The 21,395-nt window shown below is 40.7% G+C and overlaps 1 protein-coding gene across 4 annotated transcripts in view; it reads left to right on the top strand.

The window, feature by feature from the left end:
* DOK5 (docking protein 5) overlaps positions 1-21,395 on the top strand; it is a 95,140-nt gene that overhangs the window by 49,375 nt on the left and 24,370 nt on the right. For all 4 annotated transcript variants that reach the window (XR_004647871.1, XM_034787490.1, XM_034787489.1 and 1 more), the window contains exon 2: positions 4,345-4,452. Coding sequence is in view for 3 of the 4 variants with exons in the window: in XM_034787490.1 (XP_034643381.1) it covers positions 4,345-4,452 (108 nt within the window). In the remaining variant the exon portion in view is untranslated. The remainder of the gene's footprint in view (positions 1-4,344; positions 4,453-21,395) is intronic.

Here is a 21,395-nt window from a genome sequence, read left to right as displayed (position 1 = left end):
TCAAATCATCACACTTCGCCATTAGATTAAGTATAAAGGTTATTTTAATAAGGCAGAAATTGTTCATCCAGCTTCTGGATTCTCTAAGTCTGTAACTCTGCTTGTGTTTGCCTAGCTGCTGAAAACAATTTCACCTCAAGAATGCTGCAGTTGCTGGCATTGCTCTGTGTTTTTAAGTGATAGACACTATTAAATTCATTACAATTTAACTCATCCTTTCTTCCTCTTAAATGCTGATCATGCATTGGTTGTGCACCCAAAACTGCCACTTTGTTTGTGCAAGGTATGCAGGGGTAAGGTAGGTGGTAGGAGGCTAGTGAGGAGGGGGTTACAGTAATCAAGACAGGAGATGTTATTGGTGTGGACAGGAGTTTTGAGCTGTCTGGAGAGAAACTAGGATAGATGTTACAAATTGTGTGGAGGAAGATTTAAATACAACCTGAATATGTATGTGGGGATGGGGAGGGGAACAAGGCTTGAAGATGGCATCCAAGATGATACTAGGTCTGAAAGACAGGAAGGAGGTTAATCGTGACAGAGTGGGGAATAGAGAGATCTCAGAAGGAAAGTGCAGGAGTGGGGAAGAGGTCCAGGTAGTCCTGGTCTCTCTGGTGAAGGTGGGGACAAGAAGTCCTGGATGGCTCCGGTCTTGCCAATGGCCTCCGCCTTAGGAAAATTTCAGGTTGAGCCTCTGCACCAGACACCCACAGGGAGATTTTAGAGAGAGAGAGAGAGAATGAGGTTCAGGATTGGATGGGAAAAATAGATCTGAAAGTCATCAGCATAAAGATGGTAGTTCAAGCTATGTGAATGGATGAGAGAGATTGTATGTAAAGAAGAGAAGGTGGGGCCTCTGTAAGCCCTCATGCACAGTGACTGAGGAGAAGGAAGATACTCACCTAAAGAGATACTGAAGGAGAAATCCGAGTTTGGAGGAAAACAAGAAGAGGATGGAGTCATGGAAGTCAAGGAAGAAGAAGAAGTCAAAACAGGTGTCGCCCACCTTCTTGGAAGCAACAAAGGGTTCAAAGAGTGGGAGGAAAGAATAGAGATCCTGGGGTCTGGCTATAATGGAGTAACTAAAGACCTCTGAGAGGATTTTGGTAGTAGACAAGGATGAATCAGGCTGTCTACACTACAGATGCTACTTCGGCACCGCTACTGCACTGCAGTGGTGCTTCTATAGCGCTGTAGTGTAGACACTCCTGAACACCATAGCTAGCTCGATTGAAGTGTTAAGTTTTTAGAACAGCCCTCAGACTGAAGAGGTTGAGAATGCAGTTGTATGGGAAGCAACAGTTGTAAGGAACTAGAACTACTTTCCCACCCCAAAGCCGGCACCTCACTCCACTTTCTTTCTGTTTAAGGCACTTACATGGCTCCCGTATATGAGCACCTAACAATAATCTTAAATACAGTTATCCTCATCATACCCATCTGAGGTAGGGAAGTGCTATTGTTCCCATTTTACAGATAGACTGTCAGTGCCTTAGTTTCCTAAGTGACTTGCCCAATGCCAGACAGTCGGTGGCAGAGCAGGGAGTTGAATCTGGCTCTCCCAAATCCTAGATTAGTGCCCTAACCACTGGACAATTCTTCTCATACCTACTTCCTTTCTTCCTTCTCTCTTTGCTGTTCTTTCTCCCTCTCCCTTCCCATGTCTTTCCATTTAGCCAATCCCCATCCTCACAGAACACTCCCCTGAAGTAAATAGAAGACCCATGACGCTAACATGATGCTCTCAGCCCACCACATTTTTCACTCTGCTTGTGTTATATCCCCCTTCCTTACCATTTGCCACCTTGTCTCTAAAATTTAGATAATAAACTCTCTGGGGCAGGGACTATTTACTAGTCTGTGTTTGTATAGTGCCTTGCACAATGGGGCTGCAATAGTTTAGAATCCTAGAAATGTGGGGTTGGAAGGGACCTCAAAGGGTCATCAGGTCAGGCCGCCTGCGCTGAGGCAGGACCAAGTAAACCTAGACCATCCCTGGTGGGTTTGTCCAACCTGTTTTTAAAAACCACCAATGATGGAGATTCCACAACCTCCCTTGGAAGCCTATTCCAGAGTTTAACTAACCTTAGAGTTAGAAAACTTTTCCTAATATCTAACCTAAATCTCCCTTGCTGCAGATTAAGTCCCTTATTACTTCAACTAATTTTAGTGGACATGGAGAATAATTGATCATGCTCCTATTTATAAAAGCTGTTGAGAGTAAAAGTTGAGAATCTGAGTTAAAAGTCCACCCAATTTAGGCTTAATTAATTTTTGCCTTATTTGTACAATGTCAGACAGAGTTGTAGTCACTTAGTCCAGCCGGAAATACATTTATTCCAGGCAAATAATGACAGACAAGACAGAATTGATAGATGGACCCAAATTACCACAGCTGGGGCACCGGAAGTTCTTCCACCTTTTATAATAATCATTGCTTTCTCTTCTCCCTTGGTCTGGTCCTTCAGTCTTGTTCTTCAGTTTCTGGTCTGGTGTTGCTCCAGTTTGGGGCCATGCTCACTTAGGTCGTTTATACATTTCTACATTACAGATTATTTAATCTTTATCCCATTGGCTTTTAGCACATCAGCTCTTTGGATTTTAGGTAACCTATACATTACACATGTGCAAGCTTCAGTTACCCATCTTCTGTATTTTTTCTGCTGGGTTTGCAGTTTGTGGGTCAGATTGTTTTTATGTCACTGTGCCCTGGGTCTTCCTAGAAAAAGTGTGTGTGTGTGTTTAATTTATTTATTTATCATTTCCTGTTTGTGACTCTTTTTACTTACATCTTCCAACACAACATGTTATCTTCTGTCAGCAATAACATTTTAAACAGATTAGCAATTCTATGTAAAAGAATTGCCAAAACCACGCATATGCTGACCAAAACCATGGCTTAAGTGTTAATTCATCTATACATAATTACAAATCATTAAAAATACAGCTATCAATATTATTTTAATATTATCATTAATAATTCTTTATTTTCTGTTTCAGTGTTATGAGTAAATATATGTTATTCTGTGCTACATTTAATCTACTAGAAAGGGTAGAGGGAGTTATGGAAAACATGATGATTCTTTAATGTCAACATTCCTTGTCTTCTTTGAACATGTTTTTTCATTCAAAGTCCAGTTTTGTTTGTGAACCATACAATTAGAAATTTTCTTGTGAATGCATTTGGGGTGGGGGGGTCACAATTTTAGAGCTTTGATATTTAGTTGCTTAACATATTTGAAAACTCTTCATCAGGTCCCCTGCTCAGTCATCTTTTCTCAAAACTAAACATGCCCAGTTTTTTAATCTTTCCTCATACGTCAAGTTTTCTAAACCTTTTATCCCTTTTGTTGCCGTTGTATGAATTCTTTCCAATTTAGCCACACATTTCTGAAAGTGTGGCAATTTTGGTTGGCTCCCAGATGCTACCATAGTACAATTAATGATAATCAGTAAGTGGCACAATTGAATTTAGAGGTGAACAGATTAAGGGGATTAGAGCAGTAGTTGGAGAGACAGGTGGGTCAAGGCTGGATTTATGGGGGCTAATGAAATACTCCTTTAACTTCCCTGGTGTTCTGTTATGCAGAAGAAGAGCTCAAAAATAAATAAGTTCAGGTGAATACAATGAACATATGGGAATGATTAATGGCTAAATGCTGGTAAAATTCCCATTGACTTCACTGGGACCAACCTTTGGTTCTAGATTCCAGGATAATTGAATGATTTTGCCTTTGTGTTGTCCAGTAACTTTTCCAATCCCTTCAGAAACACAGAGCATCGTTTCCTGTCTTTGTTACGGAAAGCTCCGTACCTGCCTGTCTGTTCTGATCAACATTTTACAAAGTTGCTATCTGAAGTGCATGTAGCAAGACTGAATCCTATGTCTATTTTAATTACTCCCATTACAATAATACAGTATGTCTAAATAAAAATCATTCAACTATTCTCTCTATAGTATTGATCCCCTGGGAACTGAAATTATCTTGCATTAGCAAGTCCATGATTTGCATCCTTTTCCCTCTAGTGGCTAGCATTAAAGGAAATGATCAGACAAGTATTTTGTTCTGAAACTTTTTCTTCATGCCATTGTATTCTGAATTCAGGCCAGTGATGATTTTTTCCCCCTGGATCTGTCTTCAAAACCCTCATTTTCTTTCTTCTGATTTAAGCAAGTCTATCTTAGATCCATGGTGGATAGAATGTTTTATTTTTACTGTAAGCAACAACTAGTTTGTGACTTGTAAATAATTTACGTCCAAAAGCATCAAAAAGAAAACATTTTATGCAAATGTCAGTGATATTCAAGTCATTGGAGATGCCAAGTTTACTCTTTTGTGCTTCCAGATTTATCAGAGATGTTGGTTAGTATTCAAGAAAGCTTCAAGCAAAGGGCCTAAACGACTGGAGAAGTTTTCAGATGAGCGTGCTGCCTATTTTAGGTGCTATCACAAGGTAAGATTTGGCCATATGTAACTTACCCCAATTTCCATTGAGTTCATAATTCTACACAGCTCCCACAGATGTTTAGAGGCCAAAAATGCTTAGTTTTGCTGCTACTTCAAAGACAAGCTCTCCAGTGAAATTTAAAGATTTTATAATGTGTGTAGTTTGACAACTCATCTACTATGAATATAACTGTAAATAATCAAGATACTCAAAATCCTGGGCTCACTTTTGTGTCTGTCCTAACTCTGGGTACGTCTATACTTACCTCTGGGTCCGGCGGTAAGCAATCGATCTTCTGGGATTTATTTATTGCGTCTTGTCTAGATGCGATAAATCGATCCCGGATCGATCCCGGAAGTGCTCGCCGTCGACACCGGTACTCCTGCTCTATGAGAGGAGTACGCGGAGTCGACGGGGGAGCCTGCCTGCCGCGTGTGGACCCGCGGAAAGTTCGAACTAAGATACGTATCTTAGTTCAAAGTGGGGGGTTAGTGTGGACCAACCCTAAGTTGCACTTATGAGCCTTAAAGCTAGTTGGAAAAAAATTCATGGAAGTTTTTTTACAAAGAGTGTGTCCCCTCTTTTTCAACATTGAAAACATGTGATAGGTACCTTTATGAATCAACGCCAGTTTATTATTAGCCTGGTAAGAATAGTGACCTAAATACAGCTCAGACATATAAAAAGATAGGGCCCAAGTCTCACTTACACTAAGGCCACTTAAAGGTCTCTTTGCACTGTCAAAGATGTAAATGGGAGTAAATTAATATTTACACCTACTGTACTTTAAGACCCATTTGCACTGCTAAATGAGTATAAAATGGCCTTAATGTAAACAAGAATCAGGCCCAGAGTGCTTGCCTGGAAAGGGGAGTCTAAATCATAATTGCCATAACCATGACTTTAAGGGCCCTACCACCAGGTTTTTTTTAGACACGAGTTTCAATTGAACTTGTAATGGTCTATATTGGCAGGGATTATTTGTGCAAACTCTTGGAAACATAAAGGACCACATTCATCCTTAGTCGAACTCTGCTGAAGTTAGCGAATTTTGCTCCGTGTTAATATGAAAGCTCTCGTTAGATGCTTTTCAGACCAATGAACTTCCTTAATTTTTCTAATCACTTCTCTCTAGAGACCTCTGCTCATCTCAGTTCATCTGAGAATTTACATAAGTAATTCCCTTGGGCATGGAGTTGAAAATAATATGCTTTAATTTATAATCTTTGTTGGTAAAAGCTTAAGACGTTTGAAAATTAGGAATTATTTGCATAACCTTCGAGGTGCCTGAGACTGCAGATGAGCTTCTGAGGCTGATCCTCTCTTATCCGGTTTGTGAGACATATAGGAGGAAATCATGAGGGAATACTGGATCTGAATTCTCTCCTATTTGTCTCCATCTGTATCTATGCTCAATATAATTTATAAGGGATTGGTCATAAAACCCCAGGGCTATTTGTAGTACGTCATGCCCAGAAAAAGGCGTTCATTCAAATTTATATTAAGCAATTTGCAAAAGCAATGAAAAGTGAATAATAATTTTTCCATTTGATCTGTGTGGGGATTACACAGTATATATTTTTAGAGTAGATACATTTCAGCTCTGTGTGGAATATGTAACCTCTATGATGGTGCAGTTCTGACAATTACTGATGCAAATTTAATCTCTTATAATATTAACGCAGAGCATCAGCCATATATGCAGCATTACCTGGAAGATTTTGAATTTAAGACTGGATTTGAGATCCAAGAGGAACCAAAATACTTAAGGCCAAATTTTCTTCTCGTCTTTAAGAGGATATCCATTTTTGCATTTGCAAGTTTATTACATAAGCAATCCAGACTTCAATTCCTGCAACTGGATCTGCACAAGTGAACCACTATACCACAGGGCTACCACTAGCTTCAGAGGGATTCCATGAAGGCATAGGGATCCAGCCACATAAATCAAGTTGCAAGATATGGCCTAATATCAAGTAACTGATTTATGGATGTAATCGGGTGCTCAGACAGCTACTGTGGCATTTACAATAGCTCTCAGTATAGGCCAAACTTTGCTCCCAGTCACTTAAATGGTAAAACTCCCACTGATTTCAATAGGAGCAGAATTCAACCAGTTCTGGGTACTTATGAAAATCTCACCCTTAATCAGTAAACTTACACCCAGAAATAGTTGCTGGCAAAAAATAAACACTAGACATGGTTGAAAGTTTTTGTTTAAAAAAAACAAAAACTTTTTGAGTAAAAAGAACATCTAAAAAATGGTCATGGAAAATATTTTGGGTTGTTTAGAAATGTTTTGGTTTAAAAAAAACAACAACAATAACCCAAAAGCACGCCCCAATCTCAACATTTCCACCCCAATCTCAACATTTCTCCCGCAAAACATGAAAAGTTTCTAAGGAAATAAAACATCTTCATGTAATTTTAAAATTAAAAAATGCATGTGCAACATATACTTCTGAAAGCTACATTAGTTCTATCTAGAACTACATTTTATGATATTTTTTGGAGTTGTGTGAAAGATTTGACTCAGACACTGAATACACTTGAAATCTGTTTAGGTTTGAGTTTGACCCGCATTCCTAGATCAGGCACCATCCTTTCAAACCTCTATGTACATGCACTTCCCATTCAAGATTTTTGGAAACTGTTCTTGCTCTTTCTGGGTATTCACAAACATTTTGGTATGGTTGCTCATGCTGCATTTTGAGTTCAAGCCCAAATGTGTCAAGCTAAATGGTATATTCCAGTCAGTTGACACTCATCCACAGGCCAAGCAGCCAGTTGGCCAGGACTGTCCTTTTATTCCCCCAGAAAGCCCAATTCCTAGTCACCTGATGCTTTGTCAGGTGACTTCACTCACTGCTTCTATGAGGGGAGACCACCACCAGACCAAATCTGATACAGGTTCAGCTGAGACCTCAACCCTCTTAATGGGCCTGTGACAGGCTAATAGTCCCACTTCTGGTACTGGTTCTGGTAAATCCATGAGAATTTAAGCAAACCTACAGTGCACAAGCCATGCTTTCCCAATGAGATTCTGCCATGGGAAATCCATGTTATTCCAACCAAAACTTTTCAAACTTCAGAGCCCGTTAACCAGAGCTGCCCCAAGTTCCACATATATAAGACTCAAATGTCTAAATACATGGGAAGCGAAGCCACAAAGAATCCATGTAAGGTATTCTGCAATTTCCTGTACAAAATGGAGTAGTATTCCAGGATGTCTCCATATGTGGGACCACAATGGACAAGAATTTGTAGGTGAGCCATGCATGTGGCCAGTGGAGCTCGACATTGTAAACATGTTGGTCAACAAGCCTGGGAGTGGATGTCCTCATGCCCAGTAGAAGTGTGTTCACAAGAAGCCAGTTTTCCCCGACTGTTTAGATGTAAACTGTCTGGCACAGGGTCTGTCTCTAACTATAAGTTTGTACAGTGCCTTGTATGACAAAATTCTGATTTGGAGCAGGGCCCTAAATGCACTACTACAATGCAAATTAGTCACAATAATAATTATCTATATCCAGAATATTTCTGCTGCAGTATGTATGTTTTCATCAGAAATCATTTGTAGTCTAGAGTAAATGTTATTTTAATTTATGATTTCATTCACTATTCCAACAGTGAATCTGGAAGCGTATTCTCTCCACGCCCCTCACCAAACAGTCAGTGTTATCATTATAATTTACTGCTTCTCCATGTTTATCATTCTTCTGTGCACACCCAAAAATGAAAAATAAGCAATGCTTATCAGACAATATTGTTTAAATTTAATTATGCACCAGGATGAGCTATCATTTGCCTGGGTAGTATTTCCCCTTTGCTGGGGTAACAGAGTCTGTGGCGTAGCAGAATCCACATTTTTCATTGGGAGAGAAATTTGAAATGGAGACAGGGTGTTTTCCAGCTGTAGCATAACTTATTAATTTACAAAATGTCCACAAGTCCTGTTTACTAGGCCTGGTCGGGAATTTTCCGACAAATCTTTTTGTTGAAAAATACCATTTTATTTAACTGTTTGTGGAAAAGGGTCAGTTTAGACAAATTTTTCAACACAAAACAACAAAATTGGAGGAAAGAAGTATCAGAATTGTCGATGTTTTGTTTTGACATTTTTGAAACACAAAGTTCCAGTTTTCCAGGTTGAAATGACTTTTTTCTTTTGAAATTGATGCGAGCTCTAATATAATAATAATTAATAAATTGAAATCAAAATGAAACTTCTCAAAATTACTAAAAGAAAATGTTTTGATTGACCCCCCCCAGCTAGATTTTTTTCCTGTTTGTGAAAATTTTCAAATTTTCAACCAAATTCAGGATGGGAAATTCTTTTGGTATCTCAAAAATTTTCATGGGACAAGAAAACCATTTCCCACTCAGCTCTACTATTTTTCTTGTACAAAGATGGTAAATTCAGTGATAAAGTTGCAGATTCCTTAGCTGGTGTAAACTGAAATAACTCCATTGACTTCAGTGGAGCTATGCCACTGATTTGCATTAGCTGAGGGTCTTGCCCCAATATGTCCAACCTGTAGCCAAAATAACAGCAGCTCCTTTTTCTGCCCCTTACTCTCGACAAGCCATCTGGTTTGAGCTGGGAAATCCTTTGTCCTCAAATCACTACCCCTGTTTGCATGAAGTTCCATGTGCTCAATGTTAAGCACAGACTAGTTCAGGTGGCTCTGGATGTTTACCTTTATCTGACAGGTGATTGAAGACTTTTAGGCCAAATTTAGAATTTTTGAAAAAATGTCAACCACTCTATAAGCTGGTCAAAATAGCAAAAACGTATCACAAAATCTTTTTTTTTTTTACTGTTTTCACCAGAAATCTGAAAATTTTCCACCAGCTCTTCCTCATCCAGATACTCTGCAATACATAGGAACTCCTCAGTCAGGTGTGACCATAATCAAAGTATCGGAGCCAAATTCTGTGCTAGTGTCCATCCAAGCAAATGAGATTGTCTAATCCAGGTGGTTCTCAAACTAGGGTTCTCAAAATGGGGGCTACAGGAAGGGCGGCCAGCACGTCCCTCGGCTCACGCCGCTTCCTGAAGCCCCCATTGGCCTGGAGCGGTGAACCGCGGCCAGTGGGAGCCGCAGTCAGCCGAACCTGCGGACACAGCAGGTAAACAAACTGGCCCGGCCTGTCAGGGCTTTCCCTGAACAAGCGGCAGCCCTACTTTGAGAACCACTGGTCTAATCCACAGTGTAGCTGGAATGGTCATCTGGATCTGGCTGGTTGTGAGATCTACCTTTAATTCTTTCTACTGAGGTTTTCAAATTATTGATAGGAGTATTGAGTAACATGCATTCAATTGCTACTTCTACCATAAGAGTATATTTTATAGGAAATTTCTGAAAGTTTTGTAGAACTGCCTCTCTTGTAGTCTATGGCATCAGAACAAAGGCTGTCATAGCCACAAAAAGTAGTACCTAAAGTTTGGAGGACTTTGTGGGCCAAATTGTCAGCTACACTCAAACCTACCTCTCCCACCCATCCTCATGTGTCATGAAAAACTTTTTTTTTCCCCCTGCATCTGCTCACTTAGGTGTTGGGCATATATCCATATTGTGAATGTAAATTGTGAAGGTGATTGCTCAGAAACGGAGTTTAGACTTTCTGATGTTACGCGCTTTGATTTCATAGTTACCAAGAAGAGTGGAGGCATTATCTGTCTAGATGAGTCAGGGCCTGGGGGCTACTTTGTAGATGTGTGAAATTCCAATCTGGAATGTAATCTAACTAATGTGTCTAATAATAATAATAATAATAATAAAAATAACAATTAATAATAGTAATATTAACTAAATCTAATAAAGTGAAGAGAAAAATCGCCATATCATCATTATTCCTTTATTTGAATCATGAGCTGGTTCTAGGAACAGCATGGCTAATAATTCAAAACCAATTTTACGTGGCAGAGATTTCAGCTAATATTCCTCTGGTCAGTTTTTCACTATGTATATCATTAGAGTAATGTGGCTTCGGTGATGTATTGTACTAAGGCATCATCTTTATGCTCTGTTGCTTTGCTGTATGAGACCAACATGGAATCGTGGCACTCTGCCTTTATTGATATATAATCACACTGGTCAGCAAGAATGGGTCTAAGTGTATGGTAATAGCTTTGTGTTCTTTTCTGTTAATATTCTCATTAAATACCCATGGGAAAGAAGGTTGCTTTTAAATAGCTATGACAAAGGCAGCATTGCTACAACAAATGAGAAAGCAGCCCCACCCCTTTACCATGCCTGGTGTCACTGCAACGAAAGATTGTGCTAATGAATCCAGGGGAATGAGGTCCAGCTCGACAAATGATACTGTAGGAGGAAACTCCACTTTTGCATTAATAATGTTTAAGAATTTTGGTTATTAACCTCCCTCTTGGGACCTGAAAAATGGCTCCCAAATGCTGGGGAAGGCAGCATCAAATCTAGTAACAGCAGGAGCCTCTGCTCACCTTATATATCATTCTACAAGAAAAGTTTTACACCATCACAAAAACTATTCGGGATGGGGGGAGGAAAAATGGTGAAAACAGCCAGTGTTTCTGTAGCACCTGCTTCTTCACTGAAGTGTTAAATCTTTTCTTCTTATATATATATTTTTAATGATAGATTTAACTGCAGGTGTTACTTTTAATTTATTGCGATAGGACAGGGCTCTTTCTTAAGAATCTGCTTTCAAGGCATTGTTATACCAATAGTCCTGGATCTGGGGTCAGACTCTCAATTTCTGTGGCCTGAGAACTCTTTTGAGTTCTGCTTGGTGGGTTGCTTTACTATGTCACCACTTAGGGTTTTGATCTGTGGGCTCTAGAATGGTGTCATCACATTGAGGTATCTGAGACTGCTGATCACGGACCCATGATATCTGTATTCTGCTCTATATATCCGAACAGTCAGTTCAGATGAGTTTGCTTTGCTTTTCTGAATGGTTCACCCAGATTGGAATTCTGGGATCAACTCTGCCACCTATACGCCACTCCAGTGGTGTGTGGGGCTGTAAAGGAACTGAAAGGGGCTGGGTGAGATCCTCTGATGTAGAAGTAGAATAGGGATGACATAAGCTCCCTTATAGTGTCTCACCCCCACAAGCTCCAGGATAAGGCCTAGCCATAGTGCTTGGCACTATGGAGATACTGAGATGCAGTGAGCCCATAGGCAGCCTGGAGGATGCTCTCACTTATGCTGAATGCTGTTTCGGCTGCCTTGCAAATTTGGTGGTGTAAAGCCACCTTTCCTCCGACTCTCTGTGGCCTGTATCTTCTGTGCTGTGTCTCTGATGCAACACAGATTTGGACCTTTATTTTAAGTATGTATCAGGCCCCTTCCTAAATGTGAAAAATATGCTGGTAAATCAAATACAAATAAATGGAGAGTATATGACTTATTGACGTAACTTGTGATTAATTTCAGACTGACAGTACAGAAGCCAGCATGAATTTCAACTTCAAGACTGACTTCCCCAATCAGTGCAAGTGCACAACCAAATAGCTAGGAGCATTTACATATGCAATCAGAGAGATTATGCACACCTAATTTATCTGAATCAGGCCTTTAAACATACATATGTTTATTTTATTTAAAGAATATCCTGAAAAATAGGAATGAGGGAGGAGGGGAACTAGATGTTTTAAAATTAATGATGTTCCCCCAAGATCAAGGAAAAACATGTAGTGCAAGGGTAGGCAACCTATGGCATGAGTGCCGAAGGCGGCATGCGAGCTGATTTTCAGTGGCACTCACACAGCCCGGATCCTGGCCGCCGGTCCAGGGGGCTCTGCATTTTAATTTAATTTTAAATGAAGCTTCTTAAACATTTTAAAAACCTTATTTACTTTACATACAACAATAGTTTAGTTATATATTATAGACTTACAGAAAGAGACCTTCTAAAAACGTTAAAATGTATTACTGGCATGTGAAACCTTAAATTAGAGCAAATAAATGAAGACTCGGCACACTACTTCTGAAAGGTTGCCGATCCCTGATGTAGTGTGAGGCTATGGCTTATGGAAAATCCTGAAAAACCTAAAATCTTCACAGCATTTTCAAATTACTTGTAAAAGGCTCTTTACATTTCTTCTTCTTCTTTAAAAAACAAAAAAACCCACCTCTGACCCCTCCTCCAGCCAGTCCCCTAAATGTTAAAGGTCTTTCACTGAATGCACAAAGAAAGGGAAATTCAGTTCTAGATTATTGTTTTCATGCATAGCCCTGCTCATTATGCCTAGTGATTTGGGGCTAGATTCACAAAGGCATTTAGGCACCTAACTGCCTCTTTAGATGCCAAAGTCCAACATGTAGGCTCCACGGACATTCATCAAACCACTGCTCAGGTGCCACCTAATCTTGTAGATGCCTTACTCCCCATAGGTGCTTAAGTTTCCACTGATGGCACACACAAAGACCTGATGCCGCTCTGCAGCTAATGAGCTGCTTGGAGCCCTTGCTCATGCCCAAAGCTTGGTGGGATTCCCAAGCTAGGTATTCTCCTGCCTGCCTTGCCTGTGGTGTCCAATCTGGTAGACATTCTCAAAGCACGCTATCTTGCTCAAAAGACAAGAGCAAACAGATGGGGAATTTGGGGGACTGCTGTAAGCATACATGTCCTGCAGAATATCCAATAGCCCAGCGGTTAGTGTAGGTGACTCAGATTCCATCCTTCCTAACTTGGTGTAGGGACTAAAGCCCAGGTCTCCCATGAGGATGGCCAGACATGGGTCATTCTCAGTCTCTCCTTTTGAAGCTGTTCCACATTGTATAAATTAAATTTTCATTGGAGCAGGGACTTGAACCTGACTGTCCAGCTATAGAGTCAATCTCTCTCTTTCTCCCCCTCCCTCCATGGCCTAATGAATATTTACTTATACAAAGTGGGAAAGCTTCAACAGAAAAGAGTAAGAGAGACCTGCCCCAGAGCAACCTCTAGCGTGGTGGTTGGGGAAACTCTCCAGGATGGTGGGAGACATGGATTAAAGTCCCTGCTCCAAATCAGGCACAGCAGGGATTTGAACTGGGTCTCCAACACCCTGGGTGAGTTCTCAATCCATTGGACTATTCGCTATTGGAGTCAGGTGGCATCTCTATGTTTTTTCATGAGAAAGGGCTGACCTGGAGAAGGTTCATGGATGAAAATCCCAAGCAGAGATAGGCACCTCCTTCTGGCCTGTCAATCAGGACATGTCTACACTGTAGCTGGGAACCTGCTTCTCAGCTCCAGTAGACAGACTCACTAGCTCTGCTTGAGCAAGTGGAATAAAATAGCAGTAGACAGGGATAGCACATGGACAGGACTTGGGCTAGTCACCCAAATATGTATCCAGGGGGTCTGGGTGGGTTTGTACTTGTGCAGCTAGCCTGAGCTGCTGCCTGTGCTATCCCCACCTATGCTGCTATTTTTAGCATGTGAGCTCGAACAGAGCTAGCGTGTGTCTGTCTATCCAAGCTGGGAAGCATGCTCCCAGTTGCAGTGTAGATGTTCCCACAGATGCTTAGGTAACTTTGTGGATCTGGGCCCCAAATCCACCCTCATCCTTGGCATTTCACTCCTGGCAGTTACTCACTCATCTTGCTGGCTTCTGAGAATCCCTGTTTGTCAGCTGCTGAAGATAGACTCAGTTGTGGGCACAAATTTTGAGGACAGGACTGAGAGTTTGCCAGCCTTGCACATGGCTTAAAATACCTACAGCAGAGGATCATTAAAGGTAGGAAAAACAGGTTTGTCTTTGGGTTTAAGATTCTAAAGATTAATGATATGTGGACTTTGTTCATATGTATGTGTTCGTATGTGCCCATGGTGATGGGCAAGGCATAATAATTTCAATAGATGTTAATTTATGCCGTATAAGCTCTCTACTAATTACCTAGGGCCAGATTTTAGCTATCCCTTTTTTGAGTGCATAGGGGAGGGTTCAATAGTTCCGTTACCAATCCAGGTTCCATGGAAGAGTCCTGTACTTAATAGATAAAAATCAATGCCTCGTTTAGGTAAAAGAACAACAAATCATTTTGAAATAAGTAACTTTGTAAAATATTGGCCTATAAATACTATCAGTTTAACTTTGGAATCTTCTATTAGTTTTACAACATATTAAAGATTAAAGGGTTCTACGGATGTGATTTATTCAGGGCAAGGCTATAGATAGGTGACTTGTGTGAGAACAAAGTCATTTGAAGCTTAAGAAGTGGGCTCCAAATTTGTATACACAAAGCAAAATGGCCACTTAATTTATGCAGTCCCACAAGGGAGGAAAAATAATTAGGATACAGACTACAAAAGCTGGGCAGAAAATTGCCTTTTAAGTAGCTGTCTTGTTTTCATTGGTAAACATAAATAAATCATCTACAAGTTATCATATGCAAAAAAAAAAAAAGGGGGGGGGGAATGTTGGAAGTTAAATTCTTGTTTCTCTAAATGTCTTTTGACTTTGCAACATATCAGAAACAGTCTTAATATTCCAATACTATACCAACTAATTGCATAATGCTGACAGGAATATACTGATTCCTCAAGGGGATCTGAGTTTTAATCCGGTCATATTAATTTTCCCTTGAAACAGCAGAAGTAATTTAAGCAGTCTTTCTGCCTAGTTACAAAATAGTCCATTTGGAAAATTGAATTGTGTAATTTGTAATTGTTTTCCAAGCTCGCTAATGCAAAACTATATTGGTAGCAAATTAAACATTTAAAATATGGCCACTCTGCTAATCACTGGTTGTTAAACATTTATTTTAATGAATACTATCACTTATTATAAATAAAGTGTCTGGTCAGAGACTTGAAAAAAGTTGGCAGGGCATTTTTGGCATCTTTATTGGACTGTCATACATCAAGATTTATCAGGCGTATTATGGTGTATATAGCGTATATGTGCCATTCCTTACTGTGAAATGACAAGTAGTATAAAGCTGGTAGCCAGTGGTTATGGATCTCCAGTACAGCTCAAATGAACAAGTGAGCCAAGGGACTAGTTCTGAGAGTGATAGAGTTGGTGATAAGTCCTAATAAGTCCAGTCTCAAAATTCAGTAGGTGGTTTTAGCCATAATCCTTCTACAAGCCAGAATTGGAAGCCTTATGAAATGTAATATCATTCTTGTCAGATGTCAAACCATAACACACTTGTATCTTTGTGTGCACGCAGCTTTGCACATGCAGAAATGAAGGCTAATGGTTGATAATTTACCCCTTTCAGAAAGGTGTGGTATATTTGGCCCTCTAAGCATTTAAAAACTGGTTATGCCCACAGGTGCTAGAATTGTTAGCAGGTGGTTGTGACTGCAAAAGCAGGTGCAAGTAAGAGTACATGGAGGCCGGAGTAGAGTTCCAGCTGCAAATGTACTCCTCCGAATTTTCCATTAGAATACTGGCACTTTATTACTTACATATGAGGTGTATATGGGTCAACACCAGAAGCACATTGTGAAGTAGTTTTGAAGCAGTTGAAACAGTTCATGGAGTTCATGTACTGCTATTCATATGCATGAATGGGCTTTTGGGGGTTCGTTTTATAGAAAGAAGTACTCTGCTCTCCTCCCTCAGAAAGTCTTGTGAGGGAATAAAATAGAAAATAAAAAGACACTCAAAGGAATTTTAAATCTAACTCAAGGTACGGTGAGTACTTGCACACAAATCCACAGCCTATGCATATGCTGGGACAATATGCTGTGCAATTTGGGAGGGCACTTATTTTAGAAAATTGGGACTTAATTTTGAGTTCCTTGGTTTTTAGATGCCAGATTTTAGACCCATAGGCCTGATTTTTAAAAAAGCCAAATACCTATAACTTCAGTAGCTGCAGACCTCAGTACTTTCCAAAAATTAAGCCCAAGAGGTGAAATCCTGACCCAATTGAAGTCAATGGCAATAGAAAACCAATGGATTTCATCCAGTGTACAAGCTGGGCATTTACAAACAGAAGCCATGACAGATTTTACAATCACATGCAGTATTTTCCGGGACTATTATATTAACTTTATGAATGTTATATGGATCATTGTGCACTAGGGATTGTATTCTACTCCATGAGCAAGGGTTACCAAAGCTCCTCCAGGAACTAAACACAATGGGGGTCATTACTGCAGTCTCTGTAGGCTACTCCAGAGAAGTACCATCGCATGGGGTTGTTTTCGTGTATTGGTTTAGATATGTACCGGAGGCCCAAGGACAAAGAAAGACTTTTTGGTATAAAAGACTGAGTTTAATCTGCCAGACGTGCCTTCATTTTGATTGAGCAAATGGACACAACCTTTTATCCAAACCCTGCTAAAGGGTTGGTAGGACTTTGACTTGCCAGATTTGTGAAGTCATATGATGAAAAACTGCTATATTACAAATGCCTATCTGTATGTAGGTTCACTGTTGCTGACAGGTCCTGTAGCATGTACACACCAGACAGATACAAAGGGAAATACTTAAGGTTAACAATGGTACTTGACAGTGGAAACATACCAGCAGTAGAATAAAACAGGCCAGCTGACCAGGAGGGGCTTAAATAAAGAAACAGAGGAACCGGTGGCCAGAGAGGAAGAGATAGGATGGGGCAGGAGAGCAGAAGGTCACAGAAGCTGGGTGAGGGAGACCAGCTAGCATACCACAGCCTGTATGAGGAGAGAACGCTTTCTCTGCTTTCCTGGACCGTGATGTTTCCCAAGGGCTCACAAGGGAAGTGTGAGCTAGAAAGTGTGGAACATTGCGGTTTCAGATGTTTGTTCTTTTGTAGAATCCGTGCTCCCCTGTTCTTGACATGATTACAAATAAAAGAGTATAAAGGTTTTGGATTGTGCAAAGTGTGTGTGTGTGTGTGTGTGTGTGTGTGTGTGCTGACTGCTTGACAACTACTTTATGCCCTGAGAGAGTTAAACTGTAAACTAGGACCTTCACACTTTTTGGATGGAGTTAAGGGAAAGGGGTGTGTTTAATTAACTGGGGTATCTCGTGGGGTGTCACTGCAGGTCCTGGGGCTAAGGAAGGAGACTGATCAGGTAGCAGATGGAGTCAGTACCCAGGAAATATGCCAGAGCAGCAAAGGGAGGAACCAGCGCTGCAGCTCTAGAAGTCTGACAAACCCCAGGGGATCCAGACCACAAGGCAGGACATTTGTCTGGTTTTAAGTCATACTGTCCTGTTTTTGGAAAGGAGGCCGTTTTGAAGAGTGTGCTGCTCCGCCCCATCTGGCGTGACCTCACATACATGATGCGGGGTCACACCGCCCTGGAAGTACTGCAATGTCTAGTATTCTGGGGATGCATCGGTGGCCACTCTACAGAACACAGAGGCTTAGATATCGCTCACAGCAGTCCTAGTGGTGTTTGCTAGGACCCTTGATGACTTGTAACCACTGGAGTATGTCAGTCATAGCCCTTGGAGAGACAGCAACGCATGGAGCCTAGACTTTTGATCAGATCTGCTGGGGAGAATCTCTCTGCATACCAGAAGGCTGCAAGTCTAAAGCCCTGGTCAGGAGAGAGTGGAACATGGGTCCCTGATCAGTGAGAGTGATTGTTAGAGACCTAAGAGGGCATGGTTTGAGCAGGTCACAGGTGCAGTTACCCTGAAACTGTGGCAAATATCCAGAATTAGTGGCCACTTTTGAAAATGTTGGCCTTAATTTCTTTGTGTCTCAGTTTTCCTATTTCTAAAAATGGGAGTTGGTACAGTAATTATCATTATCTGAAAGAGCTACTGAGGATTAACTAATTAATGTTAGCACAGCACAAATCATGCATATGAAAATACATTTGCTGTGAAAGAGTCTGAGTCAAGGAGAATTAGTAAGATGCAGAAAAGAAAAATAGTAGTAGTAACAATAATAAACAACACCAGGTAAGAAGGTGACACAAGTCACCCTCAAAGAAGCCAGGAAAAATTCAATCACAAATATTTCCAGTCATTTTCAGACTTCCTCATCAGCAGTTCTCCCAGAAAGCACAATACACCTCAACCCCAATATAACGTGTCCTCGGGAGCCAAAAAATCTTACCACGTTATAGGTGAAACCGGGTTATATCGAATTTGCATTGATCCGCCGGAGCACACAGCCCCGCCCCTCCCCCTAGAGCGCTGCTTTACCGCATTATATCCAAATTTGTGTTATATCGTGTCGCGTTATATCGAGGTAGAGGTGTACTACAGATGTTAGCAGTCTGTCACTTTTCAACATGGATTCAGCATACATGTGCCAGGCCATTTGCACCATCTGCCACACAAGTGTCAGCTGAAGGAAGACTGCCTGGATACCTGGAGATGATGATGAAATTGCTTGTTGAGGGATTTAGCAGCTCAGTTATCAAGAGGTCTTTACACAGTTTCCCCCTCAGATACCCAGGTGCAGCTTTGAGCCTAAAGAACATGGATAACCCAATGGCTAAAGTTAGTTCTTAAAAGAAGGGGATGTTCCGTTGTTGGAATGTGTCTTTCTTCTTTGTCATCTCTTACATGTTCAGTAACAATTCCAAAAATAAAAATGTAGCTGTGAAGAATAAAAGGGAAACAGCAGAGACTTCTGTTGCACAGCTCAAGCTACATAAAGTGGCAGCCATGAAAGCAAAGCACACAAAAAGTAAGTCTTCTGGCTGAAGAGTCTGGAAGCAGAGAACTGAAGAGTTGATCTGTGAAGGGATATTGGTGGTTAATACTTCACATCAAATCATTGGTGTAATTCACGGTCCAAATGACACCCATAGTGCTTGGTTTCTTCAAGTGATTTCTCTCATTGTATTTATGAAGCCTTGCCAAAAAAGAATTAGAGTTGAAGCCAGCTGGGAAGAGAAGGAATGATGTGCACATTATCATAGATATTTGGACCAGGATCAGAGGTCAAAATTGTGGATTATATATCTATCACAGCACACAGGGTAATGTTTCCACTGGAGCCTGTTCAGATTTACAAAACCAAATATCATCAGAAAATGTTCATAGCTACAAGTAAAGGATTTCAGAAAGACCACACTGTGTGAAATGCCTCGCGCCCGAACTAAGTTTCCAGTGCAATTTGCTCTAAAGTTTGGTAGCTGTTGATTAATTTTATCTATGGTGCTAATCTTTCTACATTTTTGTTTACTATCTAACTTCAGTTATAACTATGGGTTTTTTCTTCAGTAATAATATCTGATAAATCTCAGTCTCATTTAAATCTATGGCAAAGTTCCTACTGACTTCAATATTTCCAAGATTTGTCCTAAAGGGTGAAATTTACTCCATGCATGACCAGCAGAAGGCCCATCTGAAAGCCTTCAAAATAAACTTTCTACCAACCACGCCATTATGTATTCCATATATTTTTCTCCTCTGATCTAATGTTGGTGTGAAGAAGAATTTGTTTTGTTCATTAGGATTAGTGTTTCTTGATAACCGTCAAAGCAAAATTGGTCAGTATGGGCACTATGAAGGTAACCGTGATAATAGTATAGATAGTCTTCTTTGCTTTGTGACATAGTACTCTCATAAAGAGCAAATGTGAAAGGAAAAAGGAATCAAATGAAAACAAATGTTGCTGTTCAAATGGATGAACTTTGGCATTTCAAGCATGAATTGAAGCGTACTAAATTACTATTGAAATCTATTGCTCTACCTTTTGGATTACCACAGTAGTTCTTCATAACTGCGTGACCTTTGAGATGAATTGATAATGTCAGTACTTTTTTCCCCATCTTCAGTTGTATATTCCTCCCAAACTCCATAGTCATGATATGCTGAACAACCGAAAACCCATGTTTAAATTTATACACGGTTCTCTCAAAAAGCTTATTTGCATAAAAAATAATTCCATTTGAAACTTCTAAAAGCCTAGTCACCTGACTACGGTGGTCCTTGCTACCCTCGGAAGGCCTGTGGAAGGTAAGCATGTGCTAAGTCCCATTTAAGATGATGAAGGCTGATATCTTGCATCCAATCTGCAGGCATTGGATTCTTCCATGGTAGCTCTGGTGTTGTACTTTGTGGCTTCAGCAAAAAGTTCTCTCAATGGCACAGGATCCTCAGTAGGGGGGAACCACTAGCATATAAGTCCCTTGAGCAAAGTGCTTTCTATTTTGGATGCACTCCATGACACAAGATAGAGTTCCCCTCTCTTCTTTGTCAGTTCAGTTCCACTACTCAATACATTTTGAGTTTGTAGCCAGTTTGGTGGCTCCCAAAGTGTCACTGGAGGAATTACTGGTAGAAAGATTATGCAAATGAAGTTCTCTCTGCAGCCATACTTTCCCTATACACCAATAGATGGGGACAGAGAGCTTCTTCCCCTGGGACATGCCTCCTTAGTTCTAGGTAAATAGCTTACGCAAATGAAGCAGCTCTGGGGACATTCTTTGCCCTGTTCAACAACAGAGGGGAACAGAGAGCTCCTTATTCTCTAAAGCAGTGGTGGGTAACCTGCGGCCCGCAGCCCATCAGGGTATTCTGCTAGCAGGCCGCGAGATAGTGTTTACATTGACCATCCGCATAAACAGCCGCCCGCAGCTCCCAGTGCCATGGTTCGCAGTTCCCGTCCAATGGGAGCTGCAGGAAGCAGTGGCCAGCCCATGCCGCTTCCCGGAGCTCCCATTGGTCGGGTACGGCAAACCGCGGCCACTGGGAGCTGCGGGCGGCCATGCCTGCGGACGATCAATGTAAACACTGTCTCGCAGCCCGCCAGCAGATTACCCTGATGGACCACTGCTTAAAGCATCAGGCCACAATGCTTATATTGATATTATTGTTAATATACATTAGGGAAACCACTGTGAATCATTATATGTCCCATTCTGAAACCCTTATCCACACTAAATAGTACATTATTCTGCAGGTAATACCATTGGTTTGTAATCATGCATGAGTACAGATAGCAGAATCTGGCCTTTTTGAATGTGTAGAGAATATGTGAAAACAGAAGACTTTATTCTGGAAAACTTTTCTCTGGATGTGTCGAGTCTAATGTAAATCATTGAAAGAATGCATA

Source organism: Trachemys scripta, chromosome 12, assembly GCF_013100865.1.
Source record: "Trachemys scripta elegans isolate TJP31775 chromosome 12, CAS_Tse_1.0, whole genome shotgun sequence".
Taxonomy (NCBI): domain Eukaryota; kingdom Metazoa; phylum Chordata; order Testudines; family Emydidae; genus Trachemys; species Trachemys scripta.
The sequence above is the reverse complement of the archived record's forward strand: the minus strand, read 5'-3'. Positions and strand labels throughout refer to the sequence as shown.